At 46.9% G+C, this 16,838-nt stretch overlaps 1 protein-coding gene across 5 annotated transcripts in view; it reads right to left on the minus strand.

The window, feature by feature from the left end:
• Positions 1-208: 208 nt before the first annotated feature.
• The window catches only part of DNAAF9 (dynein axonemal assembly factor 9), a 116,835-nt gene continuing 100,205 nt past the window's right edge, over positions 209-16,838 (minus strand). For 3 of the 5 annotated variants that reach the window (XM_074318062.1, XM_074318060.1, XM_019733763.2), the window contains 8 exons: positions 14,543-14,678; positions 11,417-11,503; positions 8,711-8,817; positions 8,310-8,384; positions 6,280-6,485; positions 5,179-5,244; positions 4,162-4,255; positions 209-3,599 (listed from right to left, as the gene is read on the minus strand). In XM_074318062.1, the coding sequence (XP_074174163.1) occupies positions 3,487-3,599; positions 4,162-4,255; positions 5,179-5,244; positions 6,280-6,485; positions 8,310-8,384; positions 8,711-8,817; positions 11,417-11,503; positions 14,543-14,678 (884 nt within the window). In that variant the 3' untranslated portion in view covers positions 209-3,486. Of the gene's footprint in view, positions 3,600-4,161; positions 4,256-4,853; positions 5,103-5,178; positions 5,245-6,279; positions 6,486-8,309; positions 8,385-8,710; positions 8,818-11,416; positions 11,504-14,542; positions 14,679-16,838 lie in introns of those variants that run through there. The other 2 variants (XM_074318061.1, XM_019733761.2) reach the window with 2 other exon arrangements.

The following is a 16,838-nucleotide window of genomic DNA, read 5'->3' on the forward strand; positions in this document are numbered from 1 at the left end:
CTGGCCCCCAAGCCAGGGTGGTCTCCACCTAGGAATTTTATTCTCTGTGGGCCACTCTGGGGTCTGGGAAGGGGAGTGGGTGTCCCAGCAAAGAGGCATTCTGGGAGAATTCTGAGGGAAGGTCCCCAGTTCCAGGGGGTGGGCCATCTCCTCAACCCCACCCCAGGGACACCTGGGGACTGAGCACAAGACAGGCAACTACAGGAGGTCTTGCTTGTTCAGTGATAGTTTATTGGTCCTTAGCATCATTACATCTCAGTTACCAAGGTAAATTCACATACACAACTGCAGGTAAAAACATGTAAAATAATACAAAAATAAATTGAAGGCTACTTTTATATATTTACTGAATTAAGTAGTGTAATAAATACTATAAGCAAAAAGCTTCAATCACACAATTCAGTTTCACTGAAGTTACAGTAGTGTTTGTAAATGTGAGTTTTAAAATTTAAGTTACAAATATTAAAGCACTGAAAAACTAGTATAAAAGTGAATTTTGGCACATAAGTGAGCTCTTCTTCTGTCATTAGTATTTGACAACCTGGGACAATGAGGAAGCCATTTCTCACCTACTTTTTGAGGTACAACTATCCATCTAGGTCAGCAACATGGCTGGAATACTTCATAGTTTACAATCTTTGAGTTAACTTTTCCCTTTTGAGAAGCCTGAAGAGCAACTCAGAGCTTATTACTGTGCAAAAATTCTCCAAAATCCTAATAGAATTTAGGAGGGAACTTTTTCTTGTGACCCTCAGGGCCCAGTGTCCAGGCCTTGGGTCAGAGAGCCCCCAGGGCTTGGCGGAGCCAACTGGACTCCTCGCTAGCGATCCCTTCCTAGGGTGATCCCTTTTGTCCAATTTCTGCATCCTTCCAATAAAATAAAAATAAAAATAAATCCCACATCAAAATGTAAGATGACCCATAACTTCAGCGACTTCAACACTCTCACTCTCACTCAGGGTGACGATATAAAACTGAAGCTGCTAACAGGAAAGTTGGCAAAAGCACGTAAGCCCCTGGAGGACGTTGCCGGACTGTCCCTAGGAACCCACACCTGATGTCTTTGCTGGGTTCTTGGTATCCACTCAGGTAAAAATCTAAAACACAGTGTTAGGGCCCTTCCTCTGGAGACAGCTGAGCCCCCAGCCCTCCACCTGGAGTGCTCACCCGGAGGAATCAAGTGGATATTAAATTTCACAGTCAGAACCCAGGGGCCCCCGCAGATCCCGGAAGGGGCAGTGCAGTGCGGGGAGGCGGCATCCTCCTGGCCTCAGTCCTCAAGGAGCTCACGCTGCGCACTGCTAGTGTGCCTCTTCATCAGGGGCATAAAAAGTGCGCCCCAAGGAATGCCCTTTCACCTATGTGCCCCTTCACACTCCCGAGCAGGCTGAGGAGCGTCTAAAGAGGCCTCAGCCAGTTTTGCCTTTTGGCCTTTAAACTTCTTAATGTTTTGACTTTTTTCAGTCACAGTTTCATATTCAAGTTGAGGTAATCAGTTTTCCCTCTTAGAGGAGAGGAATTGGGACAGTGGGGCAAGTTGGTGAGAGAGCATTTCTATGGACAATGGTCAGAAACCAAGACCACCACGTAAGTACAGCCCCACGCAGTGGGAAGACCCGCTGTTATGGGCGGGTTCCGACCCCTCTTTAAAAACTCTTGTGCAGCAGCCAGGAAATGGCTTAAGCTCCTAGATCTGGAGCTTTAATTTAAAACTTCACAGCAACCCACCTGGAGGAAATGATCTATGGACCCACCCCCCCACCCCCACTTTTCTAAGGCTGCTCAAGTTTGAGTTTTTAAAAAGAGCTCGGCAGAGCTAAAGGAAGCTACAGTAACTCATTGCTTACTTAATCAATTGCACTTAAGACCTATGTTATTGATTCTGGAGCAGAGGCAGGCCCATTGTGGACCCCAACCTCTGGCCAGCCAGAAGTCGGGGGCTCCCAGACTTGGGCTCCACACCTGGGCCCTTGTCACTAGCAGCTTTGGGAGCTGGGAATGGAGCACATGGCCTTTTCAGAAGCTTTTCTTCACGCAGTTTCTAATCCAATGGTATGTGGAATTTTGTTCGCTTGGCTTTGAATACAAATTGTTTTTTTCTAATACAAGTACATGTTACCGACAAGCCTGTAACAACTGCTTTACTGCTTGCGTGCAGGCCTCTGTGACCAGGCACACAGACACATGTGCTCCATCTATTCTCTGACTCTCCTCTGCGCTAGGGGCATTTTTCAAAACCCCCACTACATTACTGGAAAGTTTGCTAGTTTCGCCTATGTGCTTGTTCCTAAGGCATGCAAAAAAAACATGTGAAATTCAGAAAGCATTTATAATCTAGGCAGATGAGGTGCTAACGTCCTAGCAGACATCACCTAAGTATCACAGTCTGTGAGCTCCCCTTCTCCCACACGAATCCTGGAGGTCATGCATGGGACTACTTAGAATTCTCCCCTGCTTTATGGTCCAGCTGAAAACTAAGCCACTGGAACAAATTCTAATTTGGATATTGGAAGTTTTTGAAATTCCTGGTCCTCAGGAACCAAACAATTTCAGGGCCAGCAACAATGGTTGGGAGCATGAGTTTCCTGAAGTTTGTGGCTGAAAATCAGGCCTTCCCTGGCAAGGCTTAGGGGACGGCTGAGTGCTGGAGACTGAACCCCTTTGAGGACGTCCCACAAGTGATCAGGGACTAAAACTAAGATGTTGCAGGATGCTCCCCTCAACAGTGAGGCAAAGTATCGCCAGGGAGGCTTGAGCAGCAGGTTTACTCCGGCCTCTGAATTAGGGAAACCGGAGTGATGCCATGAGGGGACCTCAAAGCCAGTCCCAAAGGGGACTGCTTGTGTCAATTCAAAAGCCACATGATTCTGGAAAGCAACATGCCTTTCCCTCAGTTTAGTCGGTAAGGGAAATCCCTTCATTTTAGAACTGTTGGTTTCAGTCCAAGCGGCTGGCTCTTGTGGGCTGGGCTTGGGCAGGGCTTGTTGTGTGCCCCCCAGGACTGGGCCCAGGGCCAGCTCCTTCAATGCAAGAGGCCTGACCAGGGAGGCAGGCGCTGGGGGATAGGGCTCTTCTGGGGCAGTGTCTTGAGGTGTGACGCCTACGGCAGCCTCAGTTTGGGCAGCCAGGGTTCTTTCTGCATCCCAGCAGCTCCTCTGTTTAATCCAAATGCTTCTCCCCACCCTCACACAGTGCTTCAGCAGCCCAAAGAAGACACTATTATCAGAGACCCAGAGGTCCTGGACTGCCAGCCACACACGCAGAACCGTCCCTGTCTGCTCATCCGCCATGAGGACCCCCCCACCCCCAATCAGTGGTGCAGGTGACGCTCTTCAGCACTGTAGAAAGAATAAAGACAACATGCACTCAAGCCAGCACACAAAGGCCAAGGAGAACAAAGCCCCTCCAGGGAGGGACCTCTAGGAGAACCGAGGTCAAGACACCCCGTTTTGTCCATCTCCAGAGTAGACATTTTGCAGCTTTCCTCTAAGGCTTCTGCTCAAAGAGGTCGTGATACTCCTGCTGCTCCAGCTCGCGGTTATACTTCTCGATTTCCCGGTTGGCTTCTTCCACGTAGTCATTCATGAACTGGTCCATGACTAGCATCTCATTAAGGAAGACAGCCCCGAGCCTGGAGGACGAGGGAGCACGCCCCGGTCCAGAGGGATCTGTGGGCAGGTGACGTGGGGACTCTGAGCCCACAGAGGGTACCTGACGGGCTCTTTTATAGACTGGCAGCAGCATCGCTACAAAGAATGTGACAGGTTGGCACCGAGTCTTGCATTAGGTGTCAGAACTGAGCCCTTCCGCTTTCCTTAGCACACGGCAGCGCCCCATGCACCTTTCCACAGATTCACTATTGTCATCAGTTCCAGTCTCCAACATGTAAATTATGACCCCAATGACCACAGAATTCAGGATGTTACCACAGCTGCATTTAAACTATGACCCACAGAGTAACATTACCAATCCCTGAATGAAGGAGAAATCGAAGTTTAACGACCGTAAGAGGCCAAAAGGAAGTCCGCCCCTGTGACCTGCTGTGTGTGCCCAGAACCCAGCCTGCTCCTGGGGCTGGGCTTTGGCCACTTTAGCAGACACTCTCTTTACAGATACACTTCCACATCCCCCCAGCCTTGCTGCCCCAGATTCCAAGGATACGTGGGTGAAAATCAGTCTTGTCACCAAAGAAGTTGACAAACTGGGTGCCATTATAAAAGTAGCCTGCAGGTAGGGGGTCTAGGTGACGTTTCACCTGTAGGAAAAAAAGAGTCCTATCAGAATTATCTGACCACTTGTATCATTCACTCATTCATTAAAAACAAAAATAATTAAAAACCAAAAACAAACCCTAGCAAGACAGCCATGGCAGGCTATGTGCCAGGGAATCAACACCTCCTACCCCCAGCAGCCCTCAAGCGTGACTGACGGAAGGACCCCACCTCTGGCAAAGAGCTCTGGGAATTTCTAATGGGATCAGGCTCGTTATTCACAGTGGTACCGGTTAGATAACACTCTTTGTTGGCTGTCTCCCCTTCCTTCTTTCTCTTACTTTTTCATTTCCCTACTGGTGTCTCTTAGAATCATTTCCAAAATAAACTACCGGCACTCAAATCTGTGGTCAAGGTTTGCTTCTGGGGGCACACACACCACAAGGTCTGCCTTCTGAGGTGCCCAGCGTCTTGCCCAGGAGCACCCAGGGTTGCCCGGGTCCTATAGGGCCTGGAGATGAAGGCGCTGTCCTCCCATCCAAAGCAGGGGCTCCTGGAGTGCTTCCCTGCCCACCTGCTCATTACTGGGACTGGTGACACAGCCCATGCTGGGGCTGCACTGTCCTAAAGCCCACCAGGATAAGGCCCCTGTGGGAGTAGGGATGGGGGCAGAGGCTGGGAGGGCTTGTCAAGCCCTCAGGATTCCACACAGCCTTCCCATGAGCAGCTTCTGGATCCAGAGAGTTTTTCCTGGACCCTCATGGTTTATCTAGGACAAAGAGATGGGGGGAGTTCTTCAGCTGCTTGAACAGGGTGACACAGCAGGGCTCCACGTTCTTCCCACTGCCATTGATTCTCCTCAATCTCAGGCCCAGGTAACACCAGAGAATCCTAAAGGACAGAGCTGCATGAGCCTTGGACAGTCTTGGGACACTGAGGGGCTTGAGCCCCAGGGCAGGGTACTCACGTGGATGTTCCTGATCTCCTGCTGGGTCAGCATTCCCCTGGTCTTCAGGGCTTTCCTCTGAGGCTTCTGTGCAGATGGAGGGAGGGGTCAGTGGCCTACACAGCTGATGGGCGGGGGGGGGGGGGGGCTCAAGGGGCCAGTTACATGACTAAGATCCCAGTGGAGGGGAAAGCACACGTGTTGTCATGGCCTGGACACCATATCCTGCCTGTTTGCCCCTTGAGAAGATCCCTTTCCCGTTACAGAGCCCTGTGTGCCAGGGGGAGCAAGTGAGAGAGGAGAGATCAGAGCTTCTGCAAATAGGCATGTTCCTACCTCTGCAGATTCTCAATCTTAAGCCCCACCAATGACAGACATGCCCCATCTAGTTTATGTGGGTGACTTGGACAAAGAAACAACCAACAGGCAGCCATTCCTCAGTTAAAAAAACAGGTCCCTACTGAACATCGACATCTACAATGGACTGAGGCCCCAGCCAATTCTATTTCCAGAGTTCTAGGATGAGCTAAAGCCTTGAGACTGTGCCAAGAGGCGTAGCACCCAAAGCTCGCATAGTATTGAAGGTTTTAACTCCAGGGTGGGGTTTTTTTCCTTTGTAGATTTGGGCTAAAGATGCTTGTGTGCAAAGGCCCAGACAGGCAAGCCTCCTTTTCCCCTGCACTTGTCTCCAGGGCCCTGGGCTCACTGCTATCCATGCTTGGAATCTTGGTTTACAAACGGCTCTAAGAATACCTTTGTTTCTCCTTTCTAGAGAGAGAGCCCAAGAATAGGAGAATCTGGGTTCAGAACACAGGAGAGCCTTTGAATTAGGTTCAGCTAAGAAAAGGCATTCTGAGTTTGGTACCCTAGTTTGACCCAGGGTCCACATCCAACAACCCAGGTCCTAGTTAAGCCACCTCGTAACTCCAGTCTGCCTTTGGAAGTACAATTGGAAATGGCTGTGAGAATAAGTCTGCCTTGAGTTTGCCCTGCGTGGCTGCCTCCCACTAAGTGTCTGTGGAAGTGGGCTAGTGGGGAGCCACCAGGGAGACAGTGGAGGGGGGCACCCTCAGGGTGAGCTAGTCACATCGTGGCCAGGTCTGTCTGGGCTTCAGAAACCACCTGCTTAGCTGACTGCCGCAGCCAGTCCTTGACGCTTTCTTCCTTCAGGGAGCAGCCGATGAACACGAGGTAACACTCCTGCTGCCCACTGCTGTCCTGAGGGGTGCCTCGGGAGCTGGGTGGTGGTGTGGGTCCCTCCAAAACTGGCACGATGCTCAAGGAATTGGCCAGAGTGTTGTGGCAGACCTCCATGGTCCTCTCAGAGTCTGCAAGGAGGATACATGTCAATCCCTGAAACTCTGCCCCGAAAGGATAAAGCTCCAGGAAGACTGACACAGGGCCTATGGTCAGGGACAGATTCATGAGACGTATGTAGGAGGGAGAACTGACACAATCGGTGGCAAATTAGAAAGTATGAAGTAAGAGAGGGAGGAGCCGATTCAGTGACCAGGCAGGCGGTCACCATTAACCCAGAAGGGGATTACATGAGGAAAGCCCTCCTGGTGAAGATGGAGGGGGAGGTCTCAGCAGAGCCTAAAAGGCCAAAGGAGGAGGGCATGTCAGCAGTACAAGTGCTGCAAGAGCGTCACCTGGATGGTAACAGGAGATGTGACCAAGTTTACAAGCTGAGAAGCTAAGAGCTATGACTGACTGGAGACATGAGAAAAGGGCAAGGTTCCCCTAAAAGGCAGGATGATAAAGGGAACCAGAACAAGGAGAGGTTAACCTTGAACAAGGGGTCAAGGAGAGGTCTAAACAAAGAAGAAAAGGAACTGATGATGGGGGAGAGGTAAGACATAGGCATTAAAGACCTTCGAAGCAGGTGGGTGGCTGTTTGTTGAAGCCCGAGGGAAGTGGGCTTGAGTAAGGGGCTTGAGGAAAGACGCCAAAGTTTCAGATTCAGTAAGAAAATTGAGGCCAAAGGTAATGGGTTAAGGACCTTGAAAGATTCTTTTTTATAGCTTACGTCATCTAATTTTCCCATCTGAACCCAGATGGTTCTATGCTAAAAACTCCCACTGGCTCCCTCCAGCAGACACTGATGGCTGCCTGTCCAGCATCCCTCTCTTCTTCAATATCAATTCCCCATGGTCATGGGTCCCAGAAGGCATGGCAACTCAATCCTGGCCAATGAGAGAAGTTTGCTGAAGAACTGGGAGGAGTTGCAGCAGCAAAAGTGTCTGCACCAATAGACAACCACAGGAAGAGCCGGTTTCTCCCACTGGCCGGATACGGTGCATGGATTTGACCTCTAGACTTGCAGCGCTATCTGACAACCGTCATGGGTGGGTACTAGTGGACAAGCCGACACACCAAGAATGGGAGAACACAGAGAGGCACACATTACCTGGGTCCTGGTGCTATGCGGCATGACCTCTTGACTTTTTGTTATGTAGCTACACCTGCTAGTTGAGCTGGGGTTTTCTGTTACAACAGCTGAAGACACCCTAACAGATGCACTCCCTCCCTCCTCCTAGGCCCCAGTCACAGTAAACCCTTTTTGGTTCCTGAAATGTGCCTTTTATGCCTGAGGTCCACAGCACGTGCTGTGATTTTCCTCTGGAATAGTCTCCCCTTCCTCAGTGCTGAGTTGACCAACTCCTTGTTTTGAGGCCTTCCCTGCCTAGACAGACTTCAGGTCCTGAGGACTCCAGAGGTCTAAGGCTGATAAACAGGCCTCCTGGGTAGAATGGAGGAGAAAGCAAGGGGAAGGCTCAAAGACTATGACAACCAGATCAGGAGCGGGAGAGTTTGGCGTTGGGGTAGCTCCTGGTGAGAAGTCTAGGAGGAGGCCATGGATGGTTCCAGAGGGGTTGGGTGCGAATCTCTGGAAAAAGGAAGTCAAAGAGCTGTGAGAAGCCCTGCGCAGGCCTTCTAGGGGAAGGAGGACAGGTCCTCCACTATGGAGCAAAAGGACCTGGAGAAAGGTGGGCTCTTGGCAGATAGGGGGACTGGAAAAGCCCAATGGTGTGAGGTCTAGAGGGGAGGGTTCTTTAGAGAGAGTCTGAGAGGCATCAGTGATCTGCAGAGCAGCACTGGAAGCTATGACCTTCATAATGTAGGACTCCCAGATCCAACCCCTCAATTACCTGAAAACTTCACTTTGCCCAGGATGTGGTAGATGTTTCCAGAGAAGGGACTTGGCTTGATGGAGGACTGAATTGCTGGTGGAGGAAGAGAACAGAGTTGTCATCCATCTGGGGGCAGAGGCCAAGTTCAGGGTGGCACAACTGGAGGGTTAGGGACTGGGAAGGGACCCTACTCGAGGGTCCAGGGATCACAGGTTCTATCCCCACTAGTTCCTCCCCACTGGCTCTGCCACTATTCCCAGGGGTGGAGGACTCCTGGGTTCTCAAATCCTTCTGCCTGTTTTTGGACCCAAATGGTGAGGAAAAGAGACAGCACAAAGAATAATAAAATAGTGCCAGAAAGCAAGGATGACTGTGAACTCTCTTACCAGGGTCTGGGATATGTCCCAGCCAAGGCTTACCTTTACACTTGGCCACAAAGCGAGTCTTTTCCAAGGGACGACCAAACCACACGCAGATCTGAACCATTAGTGGAAAGACTGATCCAGCATCAAATTTACCTTCGTACCTTAAAAGGTTAAAATAATAATAAATACAAGTAATTGGTGCTTTGAGTGTTATTATACACTACTTTGGGATGAACTACATATCATTTATCCTATCATATTTGAAGTACTTACTTGTATGCAATTTTGTGAATGAAACACTTATTTAAATGTGTGTATGGCTCTTTCATCTTGAGACGGGGGCACGGTTGCCCCATTAGAGCAGAGAGGTTTTACCTTGTTCAGACTAGCAGTTCCCTGAAGTCAAAGACCCCATCTACCTGTGAGGCCGGCCAGTGTCCCACCTGAGATTGGGGGTCCGTCCTGGTACCCTTCCAGCTCCTTCCCAGGACCCCCTCCCACCCTCCTAAAGGCTCCAGCTACGCCCCACTATCATTGAGGGCCGCTTAGCAGACTACATTTGGATGTGTACACTCTCTCCAGAAGGAACTACAGGGCTGGGGCATCTCTGCTCTACTTTCTCAGTTTTGAGTTCAGTAGATACAGTGCTTGCCACAGACTCATTAAGAATATGGCCACATTCAGAGCATTTAAAAAACTTTACTTTTTATTATGGAAAATTTCAAACATGCAAAGACAGGAGGGTAGTATAATGAACCCCCATTACCCAGCTTCCAAAGTGATGGAATTATCATTTCTTCTTTTGAATTATTTCCTTCAGATGAATGCCCATGATTGGAAAGAGTGTAACCATCCTGGCGGTAATAATTTACAACACCTCTGGCATTAGATGAGTATTCCAGTTTCACAACAATCCCCCCAGCAATGATTACTATATATATAATTTTTTTTTTTCCTTAAATAGTATCAATCAAAATAACAGCGAGGCTTCATTTTATATTTTGGAACATTACTGACATGGAATTCTGTTACCACGGTTGCCATCTATACTTGATCTTAAGTGAATTGTCTGCATCTATATGGACTGTTATTTTTCTTAAATACCTAAACAAGCATCTCAAATATTAACGCTTTGCCACATCTGATGCAAACATTTTCCTCCAGTCTACTGTATTTTCTCATTAGTTTCTTCTGTTTAAAAATAGCACTAGTTTTGAATTTTATATTGTCGACAGTATCTCACTCTTTGTGGTTTCTTAAAGTCAGGTGGAGGCATCACTATCAGGCTCTTTTTGCCCGCCCCACATCCAAACAAGTCATCTGGAGATCATGGGTTTCTCTGGCTTCTGTGTTCAGACCCTGAATCCTTAGGGGAATTTGGAGGGGCTGAGGAAGAGTGAAAGGTTTCCTCCCAGACCAGAAACAAGCCTTTCTATCAGGGGAGGTGAGGACAGGGCTGATGAGAACAGAGAGGGCTCTGGGAGGGGAAGGGTGAAGAATTTGCACAGCACAGAGCCGAGCACCTTCTGGAGTAAAGCGTGTTCACTCTGAGGTGGTGGCCCTGACCCAGGGAGGGAGGGGAGTAATGTATAGGGATGAGTAGGAAGGAGTCTGATGGCTGCTATCTTGTTAAAAGATTAAATTATCTGATACCTAGGAAGAGACTTAAAAAGGAGGGCTTGACGGGTAATTCAAGGCCACACCATTTCTGACTCTCTACAAGGACTGATCTTCCTGATAAAGGGAAGGTTTCAGATTCTAGTTTCGCAGAGCCTTCTAATGAACCCCTCATACCTGGCATTCTCTTGGATCAATCTACCTCCAGGAAAGTCTGTGCCCTGAGCTCGATTCATGTGCACGATGCCCAGAAACAGTCAGTATGGACTGGAGAATGGGTGCTTCCCTAGGGACCAGGTGAGACGGCAGGAGTCTCAGGCCCAGGCCTGAGGCGTGGGCAGCAAAAGGGTCAGTAGCTGCAGCCACTGGAGAACAGGGTTTCACCCCAGAAGTCCATCTGTTTCTTTTTAGGAGACATAATTGTCTTGTTCAAGCAAAAGGAACGATCTACTTATTTACTGTTTAAGCAAGTGAGATATGACTCAAAAAAAGTATGATGTGACTGAAATACTGAATTTTACATTTGATTTATTCCTTCACATTTTATGAAATAGTCAAATGTGACTAGTGGCCACTGTACTGGAGCATGGGCTTACAACAATGTGTGTAATTGCTCACATGCTGTGGTATTAGTATGATTACAATGCACTCTGTACTCTCTTTCCTTCTCCTCTCCTCTCTGGAGAAGAGGTTCACAGGCTGGGAAGCTACCAGCAGAGAAGAAACATCCCTTGGGCCATATCAGCAGAAAACCCACCTGTCAGGTGGGAACCCTAGAGGACTGACTGTATTAGCAGAAGCGACTCTCTCACCTGGGAAGGTTATAACTCCTTGGTTCCGTGCCAGGCACCTTACCCTCACTAGAGGCCAGAGGAAACACAAGCTACCATAGTGCCTGGTGCCCAATGGATGTCTCCCTAAGAGTCAACATCACCAAGGCTCCCAGTTTGGAGCCCAAGACGCGGAGCACTGGGCTCCTGGGAAGGCCAGCAGCTGTTGGGGCGTGGCAGGCCATTTCAGCTGCCACTGTCACCTTCATAGAGCACACTGGGCATTTTCACTTTCTCTCTCTCTTTTTGTTCTGTAAATAAATAAATCATTGGGTTTACAAAGACATCTTAGCTACTTTTCAATGATACTTGCCAGCCAGGATACATTAAATATCGAGATCGCAGCATCTGAGGACTTGAAAAACTATTTTCTGAGAGAATCAGCTCAATGTCTTCATTCCTTTGAAAATGTACAGAAAAAAAACCAGGTTAATTAGGGCTATCAATCTTTTTTTTGCCCCCTTCTTCCGCCTCCCCCTCTCCCCCACTCTGGTTAAAGCCATTATTTCTCAGTCCAGTTGTGTAGGACACAGCTCCCTGGCCCATGCTGGTATTATGGGCCTTGCGCTCCCCCAGCTGAGGCAGTCGGTTGGCTGCTCATAGCAGCTCACGGCAGCTCTCACCGGCTGCCTGCCGCTCACGATGGCTGCGGCCACTCATGCTGGCCGCCAGCCGCTCATGCTGGCCACCGGCCACTCATGCAGGACACAGCAGCCCGTGGCAGCTCATGGAAGCTTAGGCCAACCTCTGGCTGCTCACCGCAGCCCAGCTCCAGGGAGAGCTGTTGTTCACAATCTTAGCTGTAGAGGGCGCAGCTCACTGGCCCATGTGGGAATCGAACAGGAGACCTTGGCATTAGGAGCACAGCGCTTCAACGACCACCTGAGCTACTGGGCTGGCCCAGGACTATCAATCGTAATGTCAATATTTTGCTTCCTCTCTCCACTGTCCTCATACACACATATAAGCACATCTGCATACACATTTTGTTTTCTGTTATTTCAACCCCAAATACTTCGGTCTGCATCTCCTAAGAACAAGGACATTCTCGTACAGATATTATAATCACACCCAAGGAGTTTAACACTGTGGATCGGCAGCACGGGTGTCACCTGGGAGCTCATTAGAAAAGCAGACTCTCAGGGCCCATTCCTGACACAAAGAATCAGAGCCCTCAAGTTAGTAAGATCTCCAAGAGATTCACATGTACATTGAAGGCGGAGAAGTACTGACCAGGATGCAGTCAAGGATCACCCGTTGAATTCATAATCTTTCTTTTCCTTTAATCTGGAACAATTCCTCCAACTTCTTTTTGTTTCTCACGGTGTTGATATTTTTGAAGAGTATATGTCAGCTGCCTTGTGTTTCACAACCTGGATTTGTCTGGTTGTTTCCTCATGATTAGAGTTAGTTAAATATTTTTTGGCAAGATTAATACCCAGGTGATGTTGTGTCCCTCCCGCAGCATCACATGACAAGAGGCACAAGATGTCAGTTTGTCCCATTAGTGGTCTTGCTGAGTTTAATCATTTGGTAAATGTCATGCCTGCAAGACCTTTCCATTGTGAAGGTACTTTTTCCTCTTTGTAAGTAGTAAGTAGTCTGGGGAGTGATACTCTGAGATGAGTGAATATCCCTTTCCTCAACAATCTGTCACCCGCTGCTTTTAGCACCCACTGATGATTCTTGCCTAAATTAAGTATTATTCTCAAGGTCACAAAATGGTGCTTTTCCAGTTCTAGAAATCCTTATTTATTAGTTAGCATCCTGCCCCTCCCCAGTTTTTTTTTCAGTATCACCATGAACTCATTTTACTCTATTATCATCGTTTTCTCTTATGCTCAAGTTGTCTCAAGTTTGGCTAGTGAGAGCTTCTTAAGCTAGTTCCCTTATCCTTTTGACATATCTCTACTAATCTTTGTTTTTTTTTGGCATAAAATGTACCAGGCTCACCTTGAACTTTCCCTGCCTTAGACCTGCAATCAGCCAATTCTCCAAGGAGTCCTGATACTTTATAGTGGATTGGTACTTAGACACCAAGATCTAGAGGTAGGGGTGTTTATTGCTATTGTCCCTTTCAATGGAAAGAGCTCGGAAATAGACATTTTTAAAAAATGAATTTACCTTGAGTACCCCAATTCAAATCCAACATTTATAGGGTTTTTCCTCACCTTTCCTATTTCATATTTATAATCTCCCTTCTCTAACCAGTGCTATCGTTTGGAATCAGGATTCTAACAGAGGATTATGTTCAAAAGTTACTTGAATTATTTCATCTCTGTGTGGTTATTATTACTTCAATGTACAGATGGATTAACTTTTTTTTGTTTGTACTGTTTTTTCTCTCCTTGATTTAATTTTTGAATATGTAAAATATTTGCATTGCTCAAAAGTCAAAACTAGGCCAGCCCGGTGGCTCAGGCGGTTAGAGCTCCGTGCTCCTAACTCCGAAGGCTGCCGGTTCGATTCCCACATGGGCCAGTGGGCTCTCAACCACAAGGTTGCCAGTTCAATTCCTTGAGTCCCGCAAGGGATGGTGGGCTCCATCCCCTGGAACTAAGACTGAACACGGCACCTTGAGCTGAGCTGCCTCCTGGATGGCTCAGTTGGTTGGAGCGCGTCCTCTTAACCACAAGGTTGCCAGTTCAGTTCCTCAAGTCCCACAAGGGATGGTGGGCAGCGCCCCTGCAACTAAAATTGAACACGGCACCTTGAGCTGAGCTGCCGCTGAGCTCCCGGATGGCTCGGTTGGAGTATGTCCTCTCAACCACAAGGTTGCCAGTTCGACTCCTGCAAGGGATGGTGGGCTGTGCCCCCTGCAACTAGCAACGGCAGCTGGACCTGGAGCTGAGCTGCGCCCTCCACAACTAAGAGTGAAAGGACAACAACTTGACTTGGAAAAAAGTCCTGGAAGTACACACTGTTCCCCAATATAGTCCTGTTCCCCTTCCCCAATAAAATCTTTTTTTTAAAAAAAGTCAGAACTATATAAAAAGTACACACCTTTTAGTAGCCTTATTGAGCCAACAAAATTGCTATACCACCAGGTATTTGCTTTTTACATATATACACACATACGAAGTCACCGATTCTATTTTTAGTTTGTTTTTTGGACCCAAGTCCATAAAGTAAAAAGATAATTTCTCTATGTTCTCTATGCCACTTTTGTTACATCCTAACACAAGAACATTGAGAAAGTCTTGACTTCCATTCATTAATGGATGAAAATGTAAATGCATCAAAACAAAGTATCGTAAAACAGTACAGAATACCAACACATGGGATCCTTTGGTGATTTTTACACAGCATTAAAAGCACTTCTATAAATGCTCAGGTCTTAGATACAGTGGAAAGAGCCTGTGGGGCACAGCCAGAGGGCATCTGCTGTATCTGAGAAAGTGCCTGGTCCTGTGGGGTGAAGTGAACTTGATAAGATTACCTGGTGACGATCCCGTTTTCTGCAAGAATGAAGGCAGCTGTAGGATTGGCAGCCCGGATGAGGCTCTGCAGCTGAACACGGAGAGGATGTCTCTGCTCTGTGGTGTGACTGGTGAACACCACATTACTCACCAGGCCTGCAGAATAAAACCAAAAATGGGTCAGCCTTCCGAGTCCTGATTGGGGCTGACGGCTCACATAAAAGTGGGCCCTTGCTCCCTCCCCTTAAACATCCCTTCCAGTGCCCCCTTGTGTAGATACTCCTGATCCCAGCACCAACATACACAGCCATCATTCTGTTCCCTTTTCTCCTGCCGCCACCTCTTAGAGTGAATGGCTTCAACCTTGTAGCAGTTACACTTCCTAACCTCCTCTTCTTAATTCTGCTTTCCAGCGGATACTGAGCTTCTTCATCAGAGGGCCCTTTCTACATCCCCTGTAGTTAACCTCATCAGGAACTGGTACCAATGACCTTCACCAGTTCAGACCACAGACATTTATTTATCAGGCGCTAACCAGTAGATTCTCAGACTGTACAGCCAAGGAGGAGTCACACACACAGATCCAAGATTGCTAGATAAGTGCTAACATAGATATTCACACAGTGATACAGAAAGGAAGAGTGGCCCATGTAAAGAGGTTGTGGAGTGGGCCTTGATCACTCCCAACCTTTCTGTGAAAATATAGCAGTAAAACCCCGTAACCCTACAGAGAATCTGGCAATCAGGGAAGTTACCACATTCCACCATGCCAACAAATTTATAGTAACTTTTTCATACACAGTCTTATTTTTACATAGTTATGATCATAGCATATACACCATTTCTGCCATAATATTTGAGTTTTTGTTAGTCAGCCGTTTTTATTCACTTTTTAATATTGTGAAAATTTCAAACATATACAAAAATAGAAAAAGGAGTACAGTGAACCCCCATGTCTCCACATCACCAGGCTTCAAGAATTGTCAACACGTTGGCTAAACTGTATTTCTTCCATACCATGCCCCAGCCTTTCCCCCTTTCCTCTCCTCCTCACTGGATGATTTTGAAGCCAATCCCAGACATTCTATTATTTCATCCAAAAATATTTCGGTAGAGTAAAATAAGGACTCTTTTAAAAAATTAATGATTAACAACAAATTCTTTAATATGGAAAGTATAGTCTGTGCTCAAATTTTTTTTTTTTTTCATAGTTTTTTAAAAAATATTTTATTGGGGAAGGGGAACAGGACTTTATTGGGGAACAGTGTGCACTTTCAGGACTTTTCTCCAAGTCAAGTTGTTGTCCTTTCAATCTTAGTTGTGGAGGGTTCTGTTCAGCTTCAAGTTGTTGTTCTTTCAGTCTTAGTTGTGGAGGGCGCAGCTCAGTTCCAGGTCCAGTTGCCGTTGCTAGTTGCAGGGGGCACAGGCCACCATCCCTTGCGGGAGTCGAACCAGCAACCTTGTGGTTGAGAGCCCACTGGCCCATGTAGGAATCGAACCGGCAGCCTTCGGAGTTAGGAGCACGGAGCTCTAACCGCCTGAGCCACCGGCCAGCCCCCATGTGCTCAAATTTCTGATTGTCTCACGAATGTGTTCTTAGAGTTAATTTTTTTGAACCAGGAACCAAAGTTCACACATTTCATTGGTGCTTCGCATAATTCTCTGCCAGTCTATAGTTTCTCCTTACTTCTTTGTAATTTATTTGTTGAAAAACTATGTCCTGTAAATGTCTTCCAGTCTGAATTTTGCTGATTGCATCCCTATAGTGTTGCTTAACACACCAGCTAGATCTCTTATAGATTCAATCTTTTTTATTATAAACTAATTAAAAAAAATTCTTGTTCTTTTTCTAATTTCTTAAATTCATTATTTTAAAAAGTTATTTGTTTAATAATGTAATAGCTTAAGGATATAAGCTTTCTTTTGAATTATTTGGCAAGAAGTAGTCATGACAGGTTGTAGATGGTATCCTTTATTATTAAAAATTGCCCTTAGACTTCAATTTTTTGTCTTGAATTCAACTGTTAATATTATGTTTCTTTTTGTTTGCATTTGCCTGTTATGTCTTTGCCCATTCTTTTATCATTATCCTTAAGTTTTAGATGCTTCTCTTGTACAGAGCATTGTATCATTAGGTTTTGTTTTTTGGTTTAATCGAGATACTTCTCCTTTTACGTGTTTATCCCTTTTATATTTATGACACTTTGGTTCTGTCACCTTGTTTATATTGGATTTTGTTTTAATTTTTTTATTTTTCCTTTAGCGGTATGATCTTTGCATTCTTTGTCTTCTGTTTTCTTCTGATAAGTGTTAGGT

Source organism: Rhinolophus sinicus, linkage group LG13 (genome assembly GCF_036562045.2).
Source record: "Rhinolophus sinicus isolate RSC01 linkage group LG13, ASM3656204v1, whole genome shotgun sequence".
In the NCBI taxonomy this organism is placed as follows: domain Eukaryota; kingdom Metazoa; phylum Chordata; class Mammalia; order Chiroptera; family Rhinolophidae; genus Rhinolophus; species Rhinolophus sinicus.